The 21,026-nt window shown below is 56.3% G+C and overlaps 6 protein-coding genes across 6 annotated transcripts; 1 reads left to right on the top strand and 5 right to left on the bottom strand.

Annotated features, from left to right (window-relative positions):
• Positions 1-252: 252 nt before the first annotated feature.
• LTR77_009224 (uncharacterized protein) lies at positions 253-3,778 on the bottom strand (the record flags this gene model as incomplete). Its single annotated transcript, XM_064806453.1, has 2 exons — positions 253-3,537; positions 3,593-3,778. 2 exons carry the CDS (start codon positions 3,776-3,778, stop codon positions 253-255), a joined length of 3,471 nt encoding a protein of 1,156 aa, XP_064655270.1.
• Positions 3,779-3,925: 147 nt separating this feature from the next.
• Positions 3,926-5,471, top strand: LTR77_009223 (uncharacterized protein; the record flags this gene model as incomplete). The annotated part of the gene is made up of 4 exons (XM_064806452.1): positions 3,926-3,982; positions 4,029-4,084; positions 4,138-5,243; positions 5,302-5,471. The coding sequence occupies 4 exons, from the start codon at positions 3,926-3,928 to the stop codon at positions 5,469-5,471; spliced, it is 1,389 nt and encodes a 462-aa protein (XP_064655269.1).
• Positions 5,472-6,290: 819 nt separating this feature from the next.
• On the bottom strand, positions 6,291-8,175 carry LTR77_009222 (uncharacterized protein; the record flags this gene model as incomplete). Its single annotated transcript, XM_064806451.1, has 4 exons — positions 6,291-6,819; positions 6,872-7,053; positions 7,109-7,199; positions 7,247-8,175. The coding sequence occupies 4 exons, from the start codon at positions 8,173-8,175 to the stop codon at positions 6,291-6,293; spliced, it is 1,731 nt and encodes a 576-aa protein (XP_064655268.1).
• A 2,618-nt stretch (positions 8,176-10,793) lies between these two features.
• On the bottom strand, positions 10,794-12,934 carry LTR77_009221 (uncharacterized protein; the record flags this gene model as incomplete). The annotated part of the gene is made up of 2 exons (XM_064806450.1): positions 10,794-11,090; positions 11,150-12,934. 2 exons carry the CDS (start codon positions 12,932-12,934, stop codon positions 10,794-10,796), a joined length of 2,082 nt encoding a protein of 693 aa, XP_064655267.1.
• Positions 12,935-13,834: 900 nt separating this feature from the next.
• LTR77_009220 (uncharacterized protein) lies at positions 13,835-15,525 on the bottom strand (the record flags this gene model as incomplete). The annotated part of the gene is made up of 5 exons (XM_064806449.1): positions 13,835-14,348; positions 14,404-14,579; positions 14,630-15,247; positions 15,324-15,425; positions 15,481-15,525. The coding sequence occupies 5 exons, from the start codon at positions 15,523-15,525 to the stop codon at positions 13,835-13,837; spliced, it is 1,455 nt and encodes a 484-aa protein (XP_064655266.1).
• An 819-nt stretch (positions 15,526-16,344) lies between these two features.
• LTR77_009219 (uncharacterized protein) lies at positions 16,345-20,655 on the bottom strand (the record flags this gene model as incomplete). The annotated part of the gene is made up of 2 exons (XM_064806448.1): positions 16,345-19,901; positions 19,956-20,655. 2 exons carry the CDS (start codon positions 20,653-20,655, stop codon positions 16,345-16,347), a joined length of 4,257 nt encoding a protein of 1,418 aa, XP_064655265.1.
• Positions 20,656-21,026: the final 371 nt, after the last annotated feature.

The raw sequence follows: 21,026 nt of genomic DNA, 5'->3' as shown, positions 1-21,026 counted from the left end.
TACGTCAGGCTGCGCAACGTGTTGGTGTAGATGGGCGAGCGAACCAACCCAGTCTTACTAAGCGTGGAAATATATACATTCTCCGGCCGAAGGAACAGAGCTGCCATGGATTCAACGTGGCTAAGGTGATCTTTGGTGCTCCGAACCTCCGGGGAAATCTGTACGAGGATCCCATCAGCCTCTTGAGATCCGCCAGTGATTGGACGTATCGCCCAGGACCTGTCCCCATCTTCCACGCTCCCAGCATGATCCTCATCCCCCAACCAACCTGCCCTCCAACTCCCTCAACACGTCCCCATTCTCCTTAACCCCCTTCATCCAATCTCGTCCCCTCAACCCCTCTTCCCCCGTAACAACCCACAGCGCCTCCGCCACCGCCAGCCGTACCCTCGGATAAGGATTCGTCTTCAACATACTAACCAACTTCTTCAGCACTTCTGCCCTCACAGCCGGAACATCCGCCATTCCGCGGTAGACGTGGACGGCTGCAAGGATCTTCGGTATGTCGTTGGACTTGTGGTGGGATTTCTGGATGGTGGAGAGCAGGTTGCGCCATTTGAAGTCGGTGTTGGTGAGGCATTGTGGGATCTGCATGTCGAGGAGGAAGGAGAGGAGTTCGAGGGCGGGATGCATTGTGTTGGTGCTGTTGTCGAGGAGCAGGGTCTTGAGGACGACGGCGAAGATGGCGAGCAGGGTTGTCAGCTGCGCCGTAGGAACGGCGCCGAGGGTGTGTACAAGTGCGGCTCGAGAGGCTTGGAGTAGTGACTCAGAACTGATGCCGGCGCACGAGATGCAGCCTTCGAGCAGAGCTCGGTGCTTCCACTCAGGCTCTTCCCGGGTCAAAGGCTCCAAGCATCGGATGAAGTACTCTTCTGACGACACACTGGCCACATCGCCAGTCTTGACCTCCAAGTCAAAGTGGTAAGAGCAGCATTGCGCTGCTTCGAAGCGCACACGATCCAGCTTCTCAAAGCAGAGCCGATAAATGTCCGCTTGCAACAGCTCGTAAAGCTCTTGTTGCTCGAGAAGAGCAAGTTTCGCAAATATAGCGGACGTGCATGCAATAGCTTGTAGCCGTACGAGAGAACCAACGTCTCCCCTCTCGTCAATCGTGTAGTCGTTCATCCCGCGGTGCACGGCATTCATCAGTTTCCCCGCCAGTTCTTCATCAACCGCTGCATCCTCTGCAGTCGCCTCGACGGCAAGACGAAGCGCCTTGATTCCAACAACACGCCAGTCCACATTCATAGCATCCGTCAACGCTGCGAGCGTCCACACCGCCGCCTCGGCACCCTCCCCATTCAGCCCATCTCCATACCGAGCCGCTAGAGCACCGAGAGCTACGGCCCCACAAGCACCGTTAAATGTGCTTTTCGAGCTGTCGATAGCAACCTGCTTGCTCAAAGCCTTCGACGCAATGCAGGTAAGGTGTATCTCCATCCTCCTCTTCAAGTTGAGAAGAGCGACAGCGAGATCAGGTATCGCTTGCTGGATGGTGTCCTCGTAGCGTGTGAAGAGGCGTTCCGTAAGTAGGTCGATATGCGGGATAGGTATATCCGCGAGCTCGCCAACGCCCATCAAGGACGTGCACAGGGCAGCCAGAAACCTCGCAATAGCGCTTGACAGTTCCGACCGGATGCTTCGAGCGGTGAAGGTCTTGGTCCCTTTCGCAATGAGGAAGAGTATGTTGTAGACGTCGACCATCGACAGTAGCGCGCCGACCTCACCACGTTCCATTACCTTTTTAGTGAAACCTCGTCGCTCGGTGTTCAGAAGGAGGTATGTCAGTGACAGCGTTAGGCCATGGAGCTCCTCGGCCTTCTGCCAACGTAGCAAAGGCGTCTTCACGGTCTTGATCAAAGTCGTGATAGCTTCGAAGCTCGAATGGCTCAGTGCTGCTATTCCACCAGCAGCAGCTTCTCTGGATGGCACATCAGGAGATCCAACACCACGCCAGCCGAGCAGACCATCGACTAAGGCAGTCCAGTAGCTGCCTTGATCTCCTGAAAGGGCGGCTGCGTGTGAGGCCACGTCAACCATTGCCCGTCTGCGTAGACCAACAGCTTGATAGTCGACTACCTGCACCAACGCAATCCCTTCCGAGACCTGGTTGGGATGCCGCCCGACAAGCTCCTGGAGTGCTGCTGAAGAGCCGCGGCGAATGTTGCCTACGGGGTCGAGACATGCGGAGAGCACAAGATTCGTGGCTAGCACTTGTATGATTGAATGGTCTTCCCCTTTTGTTAGAGCTGTCTGCAGGAATGTTGCATCGACGGAGAGGAGCTCATTGGTCGTGTACCTCCTCGACAATGCCCACAAGCCAAAGTTTGCAGCATCTCTCACATTTGTCCCAACGCTGCTACCAGTCGCTGTTCGCTGCTCAAACTGCAGAGCTGAAACCAGGGCATTGACGATGTCTGGCAGCTGTTCCGGAGCTGCAGAGCGCTTGAATAGCATGTGAGCGAGAGTCAAAGTCAAGCCGTGCCACTTGAGAGCATTCGCTGTAGTGAAATTCAAAGCTTCAGCGTCCCTAGGCGTGTCTTCCTTGAACATGTCCAGGACGGCTTGGATGATTTCGTGCCCCAGGGCCGGTTCCAGCTCCAGCACAAGCCGGCTGAGCGCTTTCGCGGCAGCATACCGGACTGGTGTGTCTCTATCGCCGAGTGACCGAAGTAGGTAGTCGATAACATCCTCGATAAGGCCCGATGTCTCTAACATTGAGGTCAATTTGCTCTGGACAGAAGCAGCCCGTAGTGCCGTAATGGCAGTGTTCCTGAAAATCTTCACAAATAGCTTTTTTGCAACCGCATTGTTGGCCAGGCGTGAGTCTGACTCTTCGGACAGCTTCCAGCAGTTCTTGTAGATATCCACAACACCAAGTCGATTATCAGCCGATGCCATGGCAATGCCGGCGTAGAAGCGTAATGGGCCGAGGAGCTCGTATATGTTGTTCGTGCTGTCGGACGACAGTTTAGGGGACATGTCGCGTAAGAGCTTTGGGCTCAAGGAAGTGCATAGCCCAAGTTTCAGCATGTCAGGCCTAGTGACCAAGCGCACCAACAGCGTAGCCGCAGCATCTTGTGCTTTGGTAGAGGAAGACAGTAGCTTCACTCCAGCCTCCTGAATCCTTTCCACCAGAATGGGAATGGGCGCCGCATCTCCAGGCGGTCGAGCAGGTGAAATCGAGGCCAGATCAAACGGTGTAAGCATCAAGTGGGACAGCCATAGTAGCAGGATGTACTGTACCTGCCATTCAGACGACTGGTCACCCTTGGCTGCGAGCGAGGCTTCCATTCTGTCAAGGACCGGTTCCAGGTATCGCGGCTCGTTGTTCAAGAAGCCAACGATAACTTTGTAACCCCTGACCTTGCAGAGGACGTACAAGATCTTGCAGACCGCAGTTTGTAGGTCGACATGCTCCAGTGGCCGGCTGCTGAGTGGCTGGCTTATATACTGCAGGTAGGCCTCAACAATAGGTGGTAGGATGAACTTCAACTTGGTATCAAGCAGTTGCGGATCGCCTTGGAAGGGTTCTATCTGGAGACTGTTAGAGTTAACAAGTTGCCAGCCGTAGGAGATTCCTAGCTATTACCAAGTTGATCACATGGTCAAGATCCCGCCTCTTTACCTGTCGATGGACTGGGCCATGTCTTGTACCCGACTTTGAGGGCTTCCAGAGGAGTTTTGGTAGAGACTCTTGCAGGTCATTGAGCAGGCCAGCGGATGCTTGTACGAGTCTCAGATCGTCCTCGTCTTCTAGACCTTCCATGCCGTCCATAGTCTTTCAGGAAGAGTAACTTCCTCTTTGGGATGAAATCTATGCCACGACTTTTGTCTCTCTCTTCCAAAGTGCTTAACGCGCCTCGACGCGTTGACATCGGACGAGTTACCCGAGTCTTTCGAGGTATACATAAAGATCGCAAAGATGGCGCAGGACTACACAGAGTACCTGGCAGTAAATGTGTTGAATGAGAAGCAGATTGTACGCTCGCAATGGCAGCACACGATCAGAAGCTAACAATGTTCAGGTCAGCTACAGACTGCTCAGCAGAGCATTGAAAGTACATGTCAATCTTGCGAAGCAGTATGACTCTTGAACAATGCAATACACGCCTTCAGAGACTGATAGGATGCCAGGATGCTCTACGAGTTTCACCGCAAACAAAACGCAAAGACACCCAGCAGCGTCCACGCAACCTACCTCCTCACCGGCATACGTCGTGTCCTCCCAGACCCTCCCCAATCCAATGGCAATGGCGCCGCCCCTAGTCAAGAGACCGATGGCGACGACACGATCATGCAGAGCAGCCCCGTCCTACCCTCCTCTTCAATCCCGCAACCCTCGACCGAATCGACTCCAGAACCAGCCTTAATCCGCTCCATTTTGCTCGTCAAGCAAGAACACCTCGACCAAGCCAAAGCGACCTTCGACACAATCTCCAGCACGCACATCTACAGCCTTGAGCCTCACGCCCTGACCGACGTGCAGGTCCTCACTGAATGCAACCGCAAAGTCGCCGCGGACTACGCATCAGAAGACCCGCTGGAAGCATGGAAGCAATACGGTACAATCCAGAACCCGAACGTAAAGCGTCGGAAACGCGGTACAGCGCCTCCACCACCAGCGCCAGTAGCAAAGACAGCAGAGACCAAAGTCAAACCCGCAGCACCAACGACCAAACCCTCAGAACCGCAGAAGCCCTCCTCCAAAACCCCCTCTGCCAAACCAACACCCGAACCAGAGTCGAAGAAGCCAACCTCGAAACCTCCCGCAACCAAGCGCCAAAACTCCGACATCTTCAAGTCCTTCGCCAAATCCACCTCCAAGCCCAAGCAGAAAAACGACAGCCAGTCCTCCGCCTCCGCCTCCCCAGCTCCAGCCCCAACCGAAGACGAACCCATGGCCGATTTCTCCGAAGACGAAGCTGATGACGACGACGCTGCCATGCTAGAAGCAGAAAAAGCCTCCGACTCGGCACCAACAGGCAAATCAAAGAAAGAGCGCGCAGCGGAGTTGGCGGCGATGATGGACCAGGAGGATGAGGAGATGGAGGATGCGGCGCCCACTCCTACGACTGGTGCTGAGGAGGCGGAGGAGGAGCCGAGCAATGCCATAGACAAACCCGTCCCTCCACCTCAGGAAGAAGAGCCAAAAGAGACCGTCATAGTAGAGAACGGCCGGCGTCGCGGACGGAGACGCATAACGATCAAGAAGACCGTCAAAGACGAAGAAGGCTACCTGGGTATGATCGCCATATCCCACACACAACACAGAATGAACCCGATGCTGACTGTGCACAGTGACGAAAGAAGAACCCGCCTGGGAGTCCTTCTCCGAAGACGAGCCGCCGCCAAAGAAGGCGAGACTGCCTTCGAGCAATGCCAATGCGGGCGGTGGTGGCAAGACGGCGGCGAAGAAGGGTGGGAAGCCCGGGCAGGGGAACATCATGTCGTTTTTTGGGAAGAAGTGAGAAGGTGTGGGCATGGTTGGTTGGGAGTGGTGTACAGACCTGCGGTCGAGGAGAGGCTTGTTCGGCTGCTCGAGCTGTCCGATGCGGATGGGCAGAGGTCGAGCAGGTGCCTGCCTGTACATACACTTACCATTGACCCATCTTCAGAACATCCGCAAAACCATCTTAAACATGTAATAACGAAGAGGAACGATGGAGCAGAATGATGATCGTGCGAGGAAATCCATCACACTGCCACATCTACCCCCTAAACTTTTCCCACCTCAAAACCTGCCGCATCAAAGTCATGATACTCACATTGAAGCGATCGGAACAACAAGCAAGCAGCAGCAGTGAGGTCATTACATTAACAACAAGCTCGCTCAAAACAGTCCTCCCCATACGCCCGTGAAGGCTTAGTTTGCATGCTCTCTTCCACCTCCGCCTGCCTTGCAAGTTCGAACAAAGGAAAAAAACCCGTGTACCCATAAACCATGTGTCACCAGCTAAAAGTACAGATGCCAGACATCTGCAGGGCTGCTGTTGTGCGAAGATAGGTATGATGTTGCCAAGCCAAGACAGGCCAACATGTGCTTGTCGACATGTGTGATGATGATGCGTTGGTGATGTTGTATCAACAGTGAGCGTCGATGCCGGACGAAAGGGGCCAGGCATGCAGTAGCGATACAGCAGGCGATGAAGTTGGTGGTGGCATGCAGTCGTAACGCTTCATAAGCTTCGTAGTGCAATCGTTGATGTCGTTGCGAATGTACATCCAGAGTTTGGTAACGACGGTAAGTATGCGTCGGTGCTGCGTTGTCGTTGATGGGTGTCAGGCCATCACTCCTGCCCGGAGGCGGCACCGGAGTCGACAGGGCTGTTGGCTGCCTGGGCAGTGGCCGGCGAGGTGACGGCGGGCTTGGTGTCAGCAGCCTCAGCAGCCGTGACAGCGTGAGCGGCGTCGGAGGCGACGTTAATCTGGACCATGGGCGCCTGAGAGGTGTTGGCCGGCAGACCGCCGAGAGGGCTGCGGCCGGGGAGACCACCCCCGCCGTACTGAGCCCAGCGCTGGCCTTGGATGGGGACGTTGGCGGTGGTCCCGAGGTACTGCTCGAACTCGTTGCCGTCCTGGCTGTCACCGGCGTTGCTGCCGGCATAAGGGAGATTGCCCTGGCGCCAGGCTTGAGTGGCGTACTCGTACTCGGCAGACCGGAACTGACGGGCAGCTTGGGTCTGCTGCTTGAGCGACTTCTGCTCCTGGGTGTCGGCGTAGCGGATCTGGATTTGAAGCTCCTCGCCGTTCGGGTCCTTGATGGTGAAGTTGTTGTAGTCCTTGATGACCTGCTCGCAGGCGTCACGAGTCTCGAAGCTGTGTCGTGGTCAGCAAGGTCAAGCGTGGCAGGGGCGACGACGGTACTCACCGAGCAAAGCCAACACCACGGCCGTGGCCACTCTTCATGCGGAGGATGCGAGAGGAGCACACCTTGTGCGGGCCGAAGAGCTGAGCGAGCTCATGCTCGTTCATGGTCTTGGGCAGGTTCGAAACGTAGAGGTTGGTGTTGTGCTCGTCGGAGAAGGCCTTGAGCTTCGAGTAGAACGACTCCTGAATGGGTGTCAGCATGGTGGATGGATATGATGAGAACGACAGTGAGACTCACCCTGGCGAAGCTGACTTCATACCCAAGGTAGTGGAAGCCACGAATGCAGTTCTCGGCGTCCTCGTAGTTGTGGTACTTGATGAAGCCGAAGCTGTTGAGGGTCAGCGGTGTCAACAAAGATCGAAGAGGACGACATACCCCTTGCACAAGCCAGTGTTGAGATCGATGATCGACTTCGAGCTCTTGATGTCACCGAAGCGGCTGCCCCAGCCTTCGAGCACTTCATCACTGGTCGCCGGCAGCAGTCCGCGGATGTAGACGTTGGTCTCGCCACGCTGGTTCTCCAGAGCACGGTCAAGTGGCTTCAACGGCGACGACGGAGCTGGAATCGCCGGCGGGATGCTGGGTGCCTGTGACACGAGCCTCTTGATCTCTGGCGAGACATCACTCTGCTCCAGCTGCTTCGCCAATGGCATGCCGTACGGACCGATCATGGAGGTCGGAGACGGTGTGCTGTGGGTGTAGACGCCGCTTGGTGAGCGGTTGATGTTGACGGCGCGCGGAGCGAAGGTAGGGTAGCCGGCGTAAGACGGTGTGGTTGGCTGGTCATTCTCGTTGGATGAGATGGAGTCACGACGAGGAGTGATCAGCGTCGGCACCTCGCCGGTGGCACCAGTGGTGGGTGTCCAGTTCTGCTGAGACAGCGGGCTGTTATCGTGCGGGTTGTAGCCTTGGAAGGTCATCGGCGGCATGTACTGCTGGACGTGCGGAGTGTACATGTTGGCCGCCTGGTTGTTGCCAGCGCCGCCGTAGTTGTTCGGGAAGATGTACTGGTTGGGTGCGCCGTACATTGCAGGAGGCATCGAGGTGACCGCCGGGAGTCCGTTGTAGTTAGTAGCAGCGGTCGACATCATGGCGTTCTTGGCCTGAGCAGCGAAGGACGAGTTGGGAAGGTTCATGCCTTGAAAGCCATGAGTGAGGGCTGCCATATCAGCAGCGGGGTTGTGCATGCCGTAGCCTTGTCCTGCGTGACCGCGACCGCCATACTGGTTGTTGTACATGTTGTTGCCGTAGCCGTTGTTCGCCCGCGGGTAGCCCGTGTTCTTCGAGTCGGTGACCGATGCCATTGCTGCAGACCTGGTGTTAACAAAGGCCATTGCAGGGTGTGGTGCCGCAGGGCCGTGAGGTCTTTGGCGGACCATTCTGTTGTTCCACTGGTTCGAGGGGTAGGAATAAGGATCGTGCTGGTGGGTGGATAGCGAGGTCATGTGTGCTGCGAGGAGATGCTGTGCTGGTGCTGGTGCTGGTGCAGTGGTGGAATGGCAAGCAGGATGAGCTCTTACCGACACTGCCGGTTGGAGTTGAAGGTCGTATTGAATGGAGGGGGCCGTGGGTCTGAATTTGCACGAGTCAGCATTGTGTGATGTTGAGCCTAAAGTGAGGTTGTGGAAGTGCCAAATGACGGTGAGAGTGGCCTCCCCTGACTCTCCAAAGCCACGGCATGTCAAATGGAGGGATGGAGGAAGAAAATGCTCACCTGAAGATGTCTCAAGGACTTGAGCTCGTTGTTGCCGGAGGCTGCCGAGTCGAGGAGTGACGGTGAGGTCGAGGTGGGATGCAGCAGCAGCAGAAAGGAGTGGCGAGAAGTGGATGGGATTCTACCAAGATTGTTTCGTCAACGACAATGCAAGAGAATGAAGAGTGCAAATGGTGCTGTGGGAGGAGTAGAAGCTGGATGTGTGAGGAGGAAAGGAAGAGGAAGAGGAAGAAGAGAAGAACAGGTCGACATGGACAGAGACTGACGCTAGATCTTCGGTGGTTGCCGGGTATGAGTTGAAGGAAGGAGCGTACCTTGGACTCGGACTCGAGCACGGCAAAGCCGAAGACTCGTCGCTGCTGGTATTGCTGCTGTGGTGATGGTGGAGGAAGGCGAGTATCGTCGAATGGCAGGTCAGACTCGAAGTCACCCTTCCAGGTGTGGAAGCTTCAGATCTGGTGACCAGGCAGGAGGAAGGCACCAAGACGACAACTCGATCTCGTCGGCGCAATGGGAGGTTGGATATGGGCGGTGGTGGTGGTGATGGTGGTGATGGATAGCAATGTCTTGTGAAGAATATGGAACACAACACGCTTTCAACACAAAGACAGAGACTCAGGTGTTCAAGACGTCCGGCTTCGAGGGCAGACCCGCCCTTTTTGCTGTCATCTGCAGCACGTCTGGTCGGGGTGACACGCAGGGGCCGCAATTGTTTGACGGACTGCAAGCCACTCTGCCTTTGTTTGAATGCTTGCCCCGCCGCCTACTGCCGGCGGTGGTGCTACGAAACCGCAGCCACGGTGTAGCATGTTGCAAGTCGGGTCGCACGACAACATCCTGGCCCCCCTCTACCACCGACTGCCGGTACCTCTCCGTTGCAGACTCATGGCAGGATGCATACAAACGCTGCTTACCATCCAATGGACCTCAGGTCAGGATCATGCTCCCTCCATATTGCATCTGATCTATCACATTGCCAAGACCGATATCTGAGTAGGTGAAGTCAGCTCCTTCCTCACCAAAGTTTAAGCCGTCCACAACAAAGGCAAGCGCGACGGACACTCACTTGTGGAGATCGTGACGCTCTCAACACCGCATCCTCGTTTGACAGCTTTCCACATTCGATCGTGCAGCGATCACCAGAAAGCAGTGGCGTTCGTCGCTCAATGCAGCCGCCTTGTACCTGCGTCCCGGTTGCGCCATCTACAGGCTTCAACCCGGCAGGTGGGATACAGTAAGTGGCACTCATCTCTCGTGCTTCTTCAGATCTTGCTCTCCCGACGTGTCGAGCACGATCTCTCATTGCTACCTACCTGCTTCTCATTTCATTGGCACCAGTGCTTCGCCTCGAACTCGTCATATCTGCTGCTCTCCTTCTCGTCAGCTCAGCTGTCTGCGTTGTCAGCTCCAAGAGCAAGAACCATGCAAGGAGCCACGGAATCGCGCTGGCGCTGCTGTGCAACAGAAGCCTGCAGCAGAATTTCTAGACGTCTGTCTTCTGTCGTCTCCAGAAACGCTGGATGTGGAGATCTCGGAATGCCCACCAAGAGAGCTGCACATCATCATCATCATCCCATCTCCATCTTAAAGATCGACCTCTCGGCTCCATCACCCCCTCGCCCCCTTCCGAACATCAAGAAAACCTGTCAAACAACGCAGCAACACCGCAACCCGGTTCCCGGAACCCGGGGCCCATCGGCACCCAGCAGCCGGCAGCAAGAAGTGCATTAGCACCGTAGGACGTGTCCCCTTTCCCCGAGCGCAAAGGCGTCAAGCACAGCAGACGGGTTCCTGTACATTTGTACTGTATGCCTTGCAAACGCAGAGCGCGCGCGGGTAGGTGCAGTGGTGCTGAGTGTGCGATGTTCGAAGATGCTCGGAGGTGGGTAAGCGAGCGAGAGGTGCACGGATCGCTTCCATCTCGTCTTTGGGTTTGAGGTCACGTACGTGAGTGTCCGAAAGAGCTTTGTCGTGGTTTATCTACTCACGCAGAAGTTGTCTCGTCAGATGCATCATGTAGAAAAGTCTTTCACCTATAGACAAATCTACGCCAGCAGCCAGAGAAAGCACAAAATCTACCCCAAGATCTAAACACCACGCTCTCACCACCCAATGCAACGCCTCGTATACCAGAACAACGCCCAGCCCAGCCCATTTCCAGGTCCATTCCAACCCTCACAACCACTTCAAATTCATCCTCGTGACCATCTACGACCAAACATCCTCCTGATACTGATTCGCCGCCCGCATCCCCTTGACAATCTCCTCCCCCTTCTGCTTGCTCACCCCCCTCTTCTCCGAGATGATCCCACACAGCACATCACTAACATCCCTCGCCATATTCGCCGCGTCACCGCAGACGTAAAAGTACGCCTTCTGTTCGAGCAGCTTGTTGACTTCCTCGGCCTTCTCTTTGAGCCGGTGTTGCACGTAGACTTTATTAACGCCGTCGCGGGAGAAGGCGGTGATGAGCTCGAAGGAGTCGCCGAGGTCTTCGCCCCATTGCTGTGGATGTACGTTAGTATAACAGTGGGATGGAGAAGATGGGGATGGGGTATGCTTACCTCCCACTGCTCGCGATAAATGAAATCCTCCTTCTCCTTCCTACAGCCGAAGAACAGGATCGTCTTGCCGACATTCTCGCCCTTCTTCTTCTGCTCGGCGCGTTCCTGGACGAAGCCGCGGAAGGGCGCGACGCCGGATCCAGGACCGACCATGATTATGGGCTTAGCAGGGTCTGAGGGGAGCTTGAAGTTCGAGTGTCGGACATGGACAGGGACGTGGATGCCGTCGTACTTGTTGCGGGGGCCGGTCAAGGCGTATTCCAGGCCATGAGGGTCAGGGTTCGCGGCGCCGTGCTGCTTCTCTTTGAGAGCGAGCAGGTAGTTCGTGGTGACGCCCTTGACGACGTGGTCAGAGCCCTCGCTTGCTTCCGAAGTGACGACAGCGGTGATGGCAATCTTCTTCTTTTGCGCGAGCGAGGATGACGAGATGGAGTAGTAGCGAGGCTGGAGCTTGTGGATGCCTTCGATGAAGAATGAGAATGGAATCTTGTCCCACTTCTGACCAAAAGACTCAAGGAACTGCGCGATGTTGAAGCGTTTGCTGGAGACTTTCTCAGCGAAGAGGTCCTTGTCCTTGCCGATCCTAGACATTTCATTCTTGATGTCTTCATTGGGTGCGAATTGCGCAAGTGAGTCAACCATCTGGCGGGAGACAGGCGCGCCAATCTCCATGTGGTACCGAACAGCTGCCTCGTACGTGGTTGGCGACGGGAATGGTACCTTCGCCGTTGCGTCCAAGCCCTTTACAGTGATGACGGTGTCTTTCTTATCTTGCATGTTGATGATCCTCAGAAATCTGTCGACCTCTCTGCCTGAGTTGGTCGGCCATACGGCAATGTGATCTCCAGTAGTGTAGGACAAATTAGACTCCGAAATGTCGACTTCGAGGTGCAAGCAGTTCCGCTCTTTGTCTTGGAAGATCTCTGTCGACTCAGTTATAGGTGCGATGTAAGGGTTGTGTGCGTTGTACGGTCCCTTGGACGCTCCCTCGAGGTGGTTCTTGTTCGGCTCGCCAAGGTATACAGTGTCGTCTTCAGCACTCATTTCAGGCTTCTCGGTGACCTCGAAAACCGGCTCGTAGATCGCTTCACGCTCCTCCAAGTTCATCGCATCTGCGAGAGCGGTCCACATTGGCTCTTTCCATGCTAGGAAGTCCTCCTCCATGGTACCGGCGCCATCGTCGCCCTCACCAGCTTCTCCAATGCGCTTCGCTCCCAGGCGGTCGAGGTACTTTGTAACATTCCGGACCATGGAGTTGTAGTGCTCGTATGTGTTGTTGCCGAGACCGAAGGCGACGTACTTCATGCTGCCCAGAGGCTCGCCATCCGCGCCGCCCTTCTCGCTGAACGACACATCTTCGCCGCCGATGAACTCGTAAAATTCCACAGCGTTGTCCGTGGGCTCGCCCTCGCCGTAGGTAGCCAGGACGAATACAGCCAAGCAGTCATCCGGAAACTGGTCGAGGTTCTCGTAGTCATATTCCTCCAAGTCCGCTGTCATTGTCTTGAGCCCGAATCTTGAAGACCCTTCCTTCGCTATCCGCGATGCGTAGTCCTCAGCTGTGCCTGTCTGCGAGCCATAGAAGACCACACAGTTCTTCCCCGTCTCCTGCATCTTCTCGAGGATGTTCCTACTCTTGCCCGCCTTTGAAGCGCTGCCATTGGCGAGTGATGTGGCGTAGGGATCCTTCTGTACTGCCCAGTATGTCCCCTTCGTAAAGTAAGCGACTGTGCCGAGCAGCAATGCCACCAGAACGATTATATCGAGAGTGTCGAGTTGCGCCATATTGCCGTACACTGCGGGGAGTTGGTGGATGATATGGGTTGTGACCAGTCGCAAATATGGTCTTGTTGATCCCCAATATCTGCCCAAGAATGGTCTGCTCTATATGGGTCGCCTAGAAGGAAGAGAGTGAAAGTGTTCGTTGTTCGAAGTGGTACGAGGGACGTCGTCTTGATGTCTATGAACAGTCGTCGTTGGTGGCGTGGGGTCCAGTTCCGAAGATCAAATGCCGGCGCCCACCACTGCACTCTCGCTATTAGCCCGGCTGCTTCAACTTCCGTGTCTTCGAATGGTCACAGCGGGAAACCGACAGTACATGTGCTCCGAAGGTGGAACGCTTAGAAGGATGGCTGTGATGACTATGACATTCGAACGCGCTTTAAGAAAGACGGCCAGCTGAACGACGGCACAGGGACCCACGAGCGAGCTGACAGGCGCCGACCCTCACGAAATTGGTTGTTTCCGCTCGCATTCGACTTGCATGCGGGCGGAACTACGGCCGTCTCGCGGTGGTTGTATTTCGCCACGGCAGCGGAATCTCATAGCCGGGACGAGCTCAACCCGTGCTGCCACGTCTGCGACACGTTGTTGGTGGTACAGAGAATCAACACATTGCAAAACAGGCGCTTCTTTGCGCAAAGCATGCGATTGAATGCGCTCCCCGTTTCGCACCGGGGCGAGGGCAACACGCTCAGCTTCGAAGGACGGAGATGAAGAGGCTGTTAGCCATCAACGTGGCCCGATCGAGGACTAACGAAGCAGACGCCGGCGGCCATTGATGGCTCGTGGTCTCGATACCATGGGAAGTAGGTGGACCTGTTCGGAGTCTCCGTGCTGACTGTGTTGAGCTGAAGTACCAATGTTATCTGCTATCTCCTCCCACTTCCCGTTTGACTCATTCCATTACTGCTTAGTCTCACCATTTCCACTTCTGTCTGAGCTAGGCACCTTGCTCATAGGCATACCATCCTGCGTCATACCACGCATATGGTGGCTCTCATTGTCAAGGTCCTGGAAGAAGCTCCAATCGCCAATCTGCTCATCAAAGAACTGATCGATGTCAAGCCCCTTCATCTCAGCCTCCTCGCTAACACGCAGATGCATGCCAGGAATATACTTTAAGGCGAACAGCAGGATAAAACTGACGACGAAGCTGTAGGCGCTGATGGCGGCAATGTCGGCAAGCTGTCTGGCAACTTGGACGCCGTTGCCGTTCCAGGCTCCTGGTGCAAGGGTAGAGCCATCGAGTGCTGAGATGGCTGAGTCGGCAAAAATACCGGTGAGGAAGGATCCGACAATACCGCCAATGCCGTGAAGCTTGAAGACGTAGAGGCCTTCGTCGATGCGGATCCACTTGTTGAGATTTTGAAGCAAGGCACATACGACAGCGGTGAGGAAGCCGATAAGCGCAGCCGGCCTACGCAATGTTAACTCGACTTTTTGATGTGGTATCGGAAAGTTAAGGAACTCACCAGCAAGAAACGTAACCCGCGGCAGGGGTGATGCCGACAAGCCCAGCAATCACTCCCTCACACATGCCAACAACGCTAAAGCGACCCTTGGTGCGGATGAAGTCGACCAAGACCCAGCCGATTGCTCCGCAGCAGGCGGCAGTGTTGGTGTTGAAGGCGGCATACATACCACGGACCTAGCTCGTCGTCAGCATTGATCCGCAACAGCAATGGTCGAGGGACTTACCGTGGCGTTGAGCGTCGAACCGCCGTTGAACCCGAACCATCCGAACCAGATGAGGACCGTTCCCAAGAAAACCAGCGTCGTGTTGTGAGGCTTGCCATGACCTTCGTCGCCCCTGTGTTTCCTCTTTCCGAGAACAAGCGCGTACGCCAAGGCAGAGCAGCCGCTGGCAATATGCACAGGTCCCCCTCCAGCATAGTCAAGCGACGGCAGGTTAAACAACCATCCATTGGCGTTCCAAGTCCAGCATGCCACTGGGCAGTACACGATTGTCGTCCACAGGAACGCGAACACCAACGACGGTACGATCCGACCACGCTCAAACGCGCCGCCGATCAAGATCTGCACCGTAACGGCCGCGAACATGAGCTGGTAGAGGCAGAAGACGATCTCTGGGATATAGGCAGAACCAGGACTCGGTGCGGCTTGTACCTTCATCATGCCGAAGTTGGTCAGGGTGCCGATGAAGGGGCTGGCATCGCGGGCATAGGCGAGCGAGTACCCCCAGAACATCCATGTGAAGGTGACAACCGCGGTTGTCATGAAGCTTTGGAAGAGGAGACTGAGACTGCTCTTGCGGCGCGCGAGACCTCCATACAAAAGGCCGATGCCAGGGATGATCTGGAGAAGGAAGACATGTTAGCGTCTGACTCAACAGTCCTCCAACACAGGTACAGTTCTCGGCGAGGGAACAAACCAGCCAGACGATGAAGGCACAGATGATGAGGTAGACATAATGGAACTCGAAGCCCGAGTACTGGGCGTTGACGTCCTCAGCGGCTCCCTCGCTGTTGCCGCCCTGTTGCACTATCAGTCACCATTCTCCTGTCGCGCGTTACAGTATAGTGTCTTACCCATGGCTCAGCAGGGTTGTACGACGGAGGCTCAGAAGAAGACATGACTTAATGCGCTTTCCAGATGAACAAAGAGACAGAAGATGGAGCGATCAACACAGATTCATTCAAACCAACCTCACATCCTTCGAGGCGCACCACGACCTACATATCCTCTCCGCCAACACCGACCACGTAACTCCCGTTCCCCAACCCTCCACCATCCCAATACTCCGGACATCCTCCAAGATTGCCTTTCCAGATCTCTCAAAAGCTTCGACTGATAGCAGACACCCCGGAACCACGGAAGTCAGTCCATTGGCCTTGCAACACGCGCCTTGTATACCGCGACCCCACTGCCACGAGGCACTACACAGTCCGCCGAGATGCTTGGCCTGAGTGGTCAAGAATGGTGAAGCGAGGTGGGAGCGCGACGAGGCAATTAGAAGTCGTCAAGGCAGAGATAAGGGAAGATGGAAGAGGAAAGGTTTGGGTCTGCAAAAACGGGCCGTGTCTTGGAGATACAGCGACACGTGATGCGGGTCGGGAAGTCTCGGAATAGATTACGGCGGCTGAGGTTGTTACGTCTGGCGTTTATTCATGCGCGCTCACTGCATGTAGGAGAGACTGGAGAATGGTTGTGAATATCTGTTTGATTTGGAATGGTACTGACTACACTGACGCCGTCACTGCTATGCATAATCCCATAGAGCAATCGCATCCATCTCACATCTGCTCAATGCCGAACACATCTTTGCGTCCGCGGGTGGTGAATCTGCTTCACCTTGCAAGCCGCAATAACATCACACTTGAAACATCCCATCCGCGTCCAAGACCGCTCTCGTCCTCATGTGCTCGACAGTCCCTAGTCATTTCCCACTTGCTTTACCAGCCGCTGTTGACAGCCACTGCTTGCTGCACCTGAGGTCTGCGACCGCCGCCCCTCGAGGGCTTTGCCCAGTTCGACGACTTCTTGCGAGTGTCCTCCGCCGAGTTCGAGTTCGTCGTAGGGGCCGGACTCGAGTTCTTCTCGTTCTCTCGTCCGTTGTTTTGGTTCGTGTTGGCAACCGCAGCGCCATCCCTTGCCTTCGGGTTGTTGAACTTGCCAGATGACTTGCGGTTGTCGCTCTGTGCGTTCGCTGGGCGGCTGCTACGGGAGTCGCGGACGAATTTGTTGCCGACTTTTAGAGCAGGGATCTTAATGAAGATGCCATCTCTATGCCTGCGGTGAACGCTCCTGAACTCGAGCGGCACGATAGAGTTTGCTTCGACAGAGAACTCGTTGCGGGTATTCGCCATGACGAAGGGCCCAGTCTGATGATAAAGAGCCTCGTTATAGGTCGCGTGGCGTGGCACGCTGACCTTCGGCTTCGATCCGAAGCTCAGTTCTTCCGTGAACATGTGCTCGATGCCAGGCTTGGAGATCACGTCCGCACTATCGTCGATCGTGAAGCCTTCACGACTCGTCGGCTTCTTCGCCTGCGGCAGCGACACCATGGCCCCCGTGGCAGCCGGCATCTCGTCCATCACCGTTCTGCTAGAAGCGGCTACGGCGAGAGCAGGGCTCTGCATCTTCGGTGGGGTCTTGGGCGGCGAGGGTGGAGTTTCGGTGTGGACAGTGGTACGGTTGAATAGCCCGTTGAACCGCGCTTGCCACTCAGTTTGCATCACGAGCGGTCTGGAGCCACCAGGTACGGCGAGGTTGGAGATCGGACGCTGAGGCATCACCACACTCTGTTGTTGGTCGACCACAGATGCTGGCGCTGGAGGCAGCTTCACCTTTGGTTTTCCTAGTGGAAGCTTGACGAGTGGGTGGCTGATGTTGCCGCTATGCACAGGGTGTGAAGACTCCTCCGGCGGAGGTGGCGACGGGACGGTATCGACTGGCATCAAGGGCACGGCGCTGACGGCGTGGTCTGTCTGTTGCTGCACGGCTGTCTGCTGAACCTTCTCTGTGCTCGGACGGCCGATTGGTGGCTGCTGACTCGGTGTGGGACCCTGCGCGGCGCTGAGTGAGGTATCCGGAAGCCGCACCTTGCTTTCGCCGGCCTTGGCCCATGGGTCTTGCTGTGAGGGCGAAGCGATCGGTGCTGGGCCTGTTGGCTGTGTCTGCGCATGCGGTGGCGCCGGGCTGTGCGTTTGCACAGATCTTGAGCCCTGCCTATCGTGAACGGTAAACTCGGTTTCTCCATATCGGCGAGGGCCACCGAGTCTGGAACCAATCGTGGTTTTCTTGAAGGTCTCCTTAATAGTATCATCGCGCGGTGCGCTGGTGGTGGCAGCCGGCTTTGGTTTGCCAGCCGCTTCAGCAGCATTGCGATACTGCTCTGGCAGACTCTCCGCAGCCACGTTCCATGCCTTCAGTTTGTCCTCGCGCTGTCCAGCAGCTTGTGGTTGCGCACGTGACGGGGGCCCGATTGGGCCTGGCGGGTGAGGTGGACGAGCGAGTCCGGGAATCGGCGACGTGCCATTGACTCGTGCATGGTTCGCGAAAGACTCCGGGCGGGGCTCAAAGCCGGGTGGCGCGAAGCCACGGTGCGGCTCTTGGAGTGTCTGTTGTTGCATGTTCGGAGATTGCGAGCCTTGAGCCAGTGACTGCGGCGAGATCCTGTTTGAGGGTGACGGGCGTGACATGCCAGGCGGCGGTGGAAGCGCTGAGGTCTGCTGCATCGGCGCAAATGAGCTCGAGCTCTCAAAGGTGCCGTTTCCGATACCTGAATGGCCCCACACGTTGCTATTCAGCCCAGTCGTAGGCCACGAGGAAGAGAACGTATCGTTATTCGGCAGCGGTGAGCGGTTGAATTGATGTTGCTTGCGATCACCTGGCGAGGAGTATGAAGAAGTCGGCTGGCCGTAAGGCGACGGCTGACCTTGGAACGGCGCTCGGTTGTTTGCTCTCGGGGACAGGTGACTGCGCGACTGCTGACGCTGCTGTTCCGTAGATGAATTTGGTCTGTCTGGCAAGTTCGTGAAGTGAGGCTTCGGTGGAAGCGGCGACGGTAGCTTGTCGTCGGATCTGGTCTGCTTTGGCTGAGGCTTCGCTGGCGCCGCTGGAAGAGTTTGCGCTTCAAGTTCTGGTGCGACGGTCGCTGCCACTTGAGCAGGCTGTGAAGGCTGTGCGCGAGTGTCTTCAGCTTTCGCAGTCGGTGTAGTGACTTCAGCAGACAATTCAGTGGCTGGGGGCGGCGAGGGCTTGGCGGCGGGAACAGCCGCAGCTGCTTCTGCTGCGCGCTCACTCCTGGATTTGCCGGCACCCTCGAGCTGCGCAAGTCTTGCCTTGAGCCTTGCCTGCTTCTCCGCCTCCTCGCGCTTCTCTTCCTCCACACGGCGCTTCTTTGCCAGTTCGCGCTTCTCTCGCATGACCCGCTCCTGGACCTTGACCGGATCTTCTGCCTCGGTGCCTGGTTCTGGTCGCGGGGGCATCTGCTGCTGCCATGCTGATTGCTGTGGGAAGTTCGGCTGGGCGGGCTCAGCGCGAGCCATCTGCGGCGAAGAGCGCATATCGTGTCCAACGACTGTACTTGTGCGTCGCTCTGGAGCTGGCGACATGTCTGAGCCTTTCGAGGTCGACACACGCCTTCCAGGAGGGATGCTCGAGTGGCTAACACTAGAGCCACGCCTACCAGCCCAAGATCCATCGGCCTGGATCGACGACCGAGTCTGGAAGGCTGCTGAAGGCTCGGCCGGTGATGTCACGGACTGCGACGATCGCTGCAGGAGTGATGGCTTTCGCATGGAAGAGTCCGGTTTGATGGAAGATCGTCGGCCCTCCGCTACTGGCTCGTAACGCCCGCTCACTGAGTTGAACAGCTCCCTTGCACCTCCTTCGCCCTCCCGCCAAGACCTGTCAAACGTGTCTGCAGCGATCTCTCTAGCGGGCTGCTGTGGCACTGGCGGACCGTAAGCACGTGCGTCCTGGGTAGCGAGCCTGGGCTGCGGAGGCTGTTGTTGCTGAACAGGTGGATTGATGGGCGACGTCTTATCCATTGGCGGCAAAGGTGCCCATGGTGACTTCATTGGAGGCGCAGGGCTCTGTGCTTTCAAAGATTTGTCCGCTGGTGTTGCAGAAGCTGCCCCATTCTGCTTCGCTTGGGCTGCCGCCGCACTCGCTCCAGGTTTCAAGATCGTCTTCGCCGGGCCGAGTTCGGTGGTCCTCTTTGCAGCGAGCGTAGGACGAACAGCTTCCGCGGGCTTTGGCGGCTGCGGACTGGTAGGCTTTTGCTGGGGCTGCGGAGTAGCAGCCTCCTGTGGCGTGAGCGTTGACTTTGTGCCATCCATCCAGACCACTGCATCTGGTGCCCAATCGTCCTCATCGTCGTCAATGTCTGCCCACTTCGCGTCTTTGCCGTCGCCTTCGGTCTGCAGTCGCGTCGCAAGATGAATACCGTATTGCTGCTTGAGTTCTTCGTCCGTGAACTGCTTTGGAGGTGGAGGTTGGACAGCTGGGTTGGTATCAGTATTCGGACATCGTTCACTCAGATTGAGAGGAGACTTACGCCGGTTCTTATTCCAGACCTTGCTCGCATCAGGTCCACTTGCTGCTTCTGAGCCTACGCGAGTCTTTGGCCCATCGCGTGCGGAAGCGCCAGTCTTTGCGATCAAACGAGGCCTGGCGGTCTGTAGTGTGGGTGGAGTCCCTGCTGGGCTGGGCTTGTCGCCGGATTTCGCAGTTTGGGGAGCAGCCGCTGATTTCGCGAGGTAGTTCTTGGATATGGAGACCTTGCTGAATGTAGTCGGCTTCTTGACAGAGTTTGTGCGAGTGTGATGGTTCTCCTCGTCTTTCTTCGTCTCGGTGGCGTCACCTCTGCTACCTTCGGTGTCGGAGTGTACACTAGCATCCACCGATCCTTCTGCCACGCTTCCCTGGTCGATCGAACCGTCTATCACTCCATTCGGCCGGTTGCCGCTGCTCACATCAATGGAACCATCGGTTTGGGCAGTTTGTGACGTGCTTGAAGCTGGAACTGCGGTGTTCATAGGGTTTGCCGCACCTGTAACCTCACCAGCGCTTGGTTCAGCTACAGCGTCGACGGCGTTCATCCCGTTATTCTTCACAGCATGCTCGTAGATACTCTGAGTCGCCTGAAGCTCGGAATTCGTCTGAGGAATCGATGTACTGGTGGCGCCTTGCTCGGCGGAAGCGATACTGGTTTGGTTCGCGGCGACGTCGACTGGTGCCGAAGCACTCGTCGACATGTTGTTTACCACATGGTGGCTTGTCTGCTCTGCCATAACAGTTTCCGAGACTGTTTTCGCAGTGATGATCTCGTTAGAGCTAGTTGGCGATGGAGAGGTGACTGGGTCGGTAGGAGAGGGGGGCATCGTGCCGCCGCGCGTTCGCCGATGAAGGCGAAGTCACGCGACAAAGCACGCTGCGCTGTGCGATGACTCGAATGGAGGTGAAGTGGAGGGCTGTACCTAATGTCAGATGTCTGCGTCCGCCAGAGTGGCTTGTCTCAAGGCGATGAGTCGGACCACGTCAGGCTCGCGTGCGAGCTCGAAGGGCTGTTTGTGGGCGCGTTCGCGGAAGGCGGTAGAAAAGAGATCCTCTGGCTGTGAGCAGCTCA

The sequence above is a fragment of the Saxophila tyrrhenica genome, assembly GCF_035928015.1.
Source record: "Saxophila tyrrhenica strain CCFEE 5935 chromosome Unknown scaffold_17, whole genome shotgun sequence".
NCBI lineage: Eukaryota > Fungi > Ascomycota > Dothideomycetes > Mycosphaerellales > Extremaceae > Saxophila > Saxophila tyrrhenica.
This window is presented reverse-complemented; position numbering and strand designations above follow the sequence as displayed.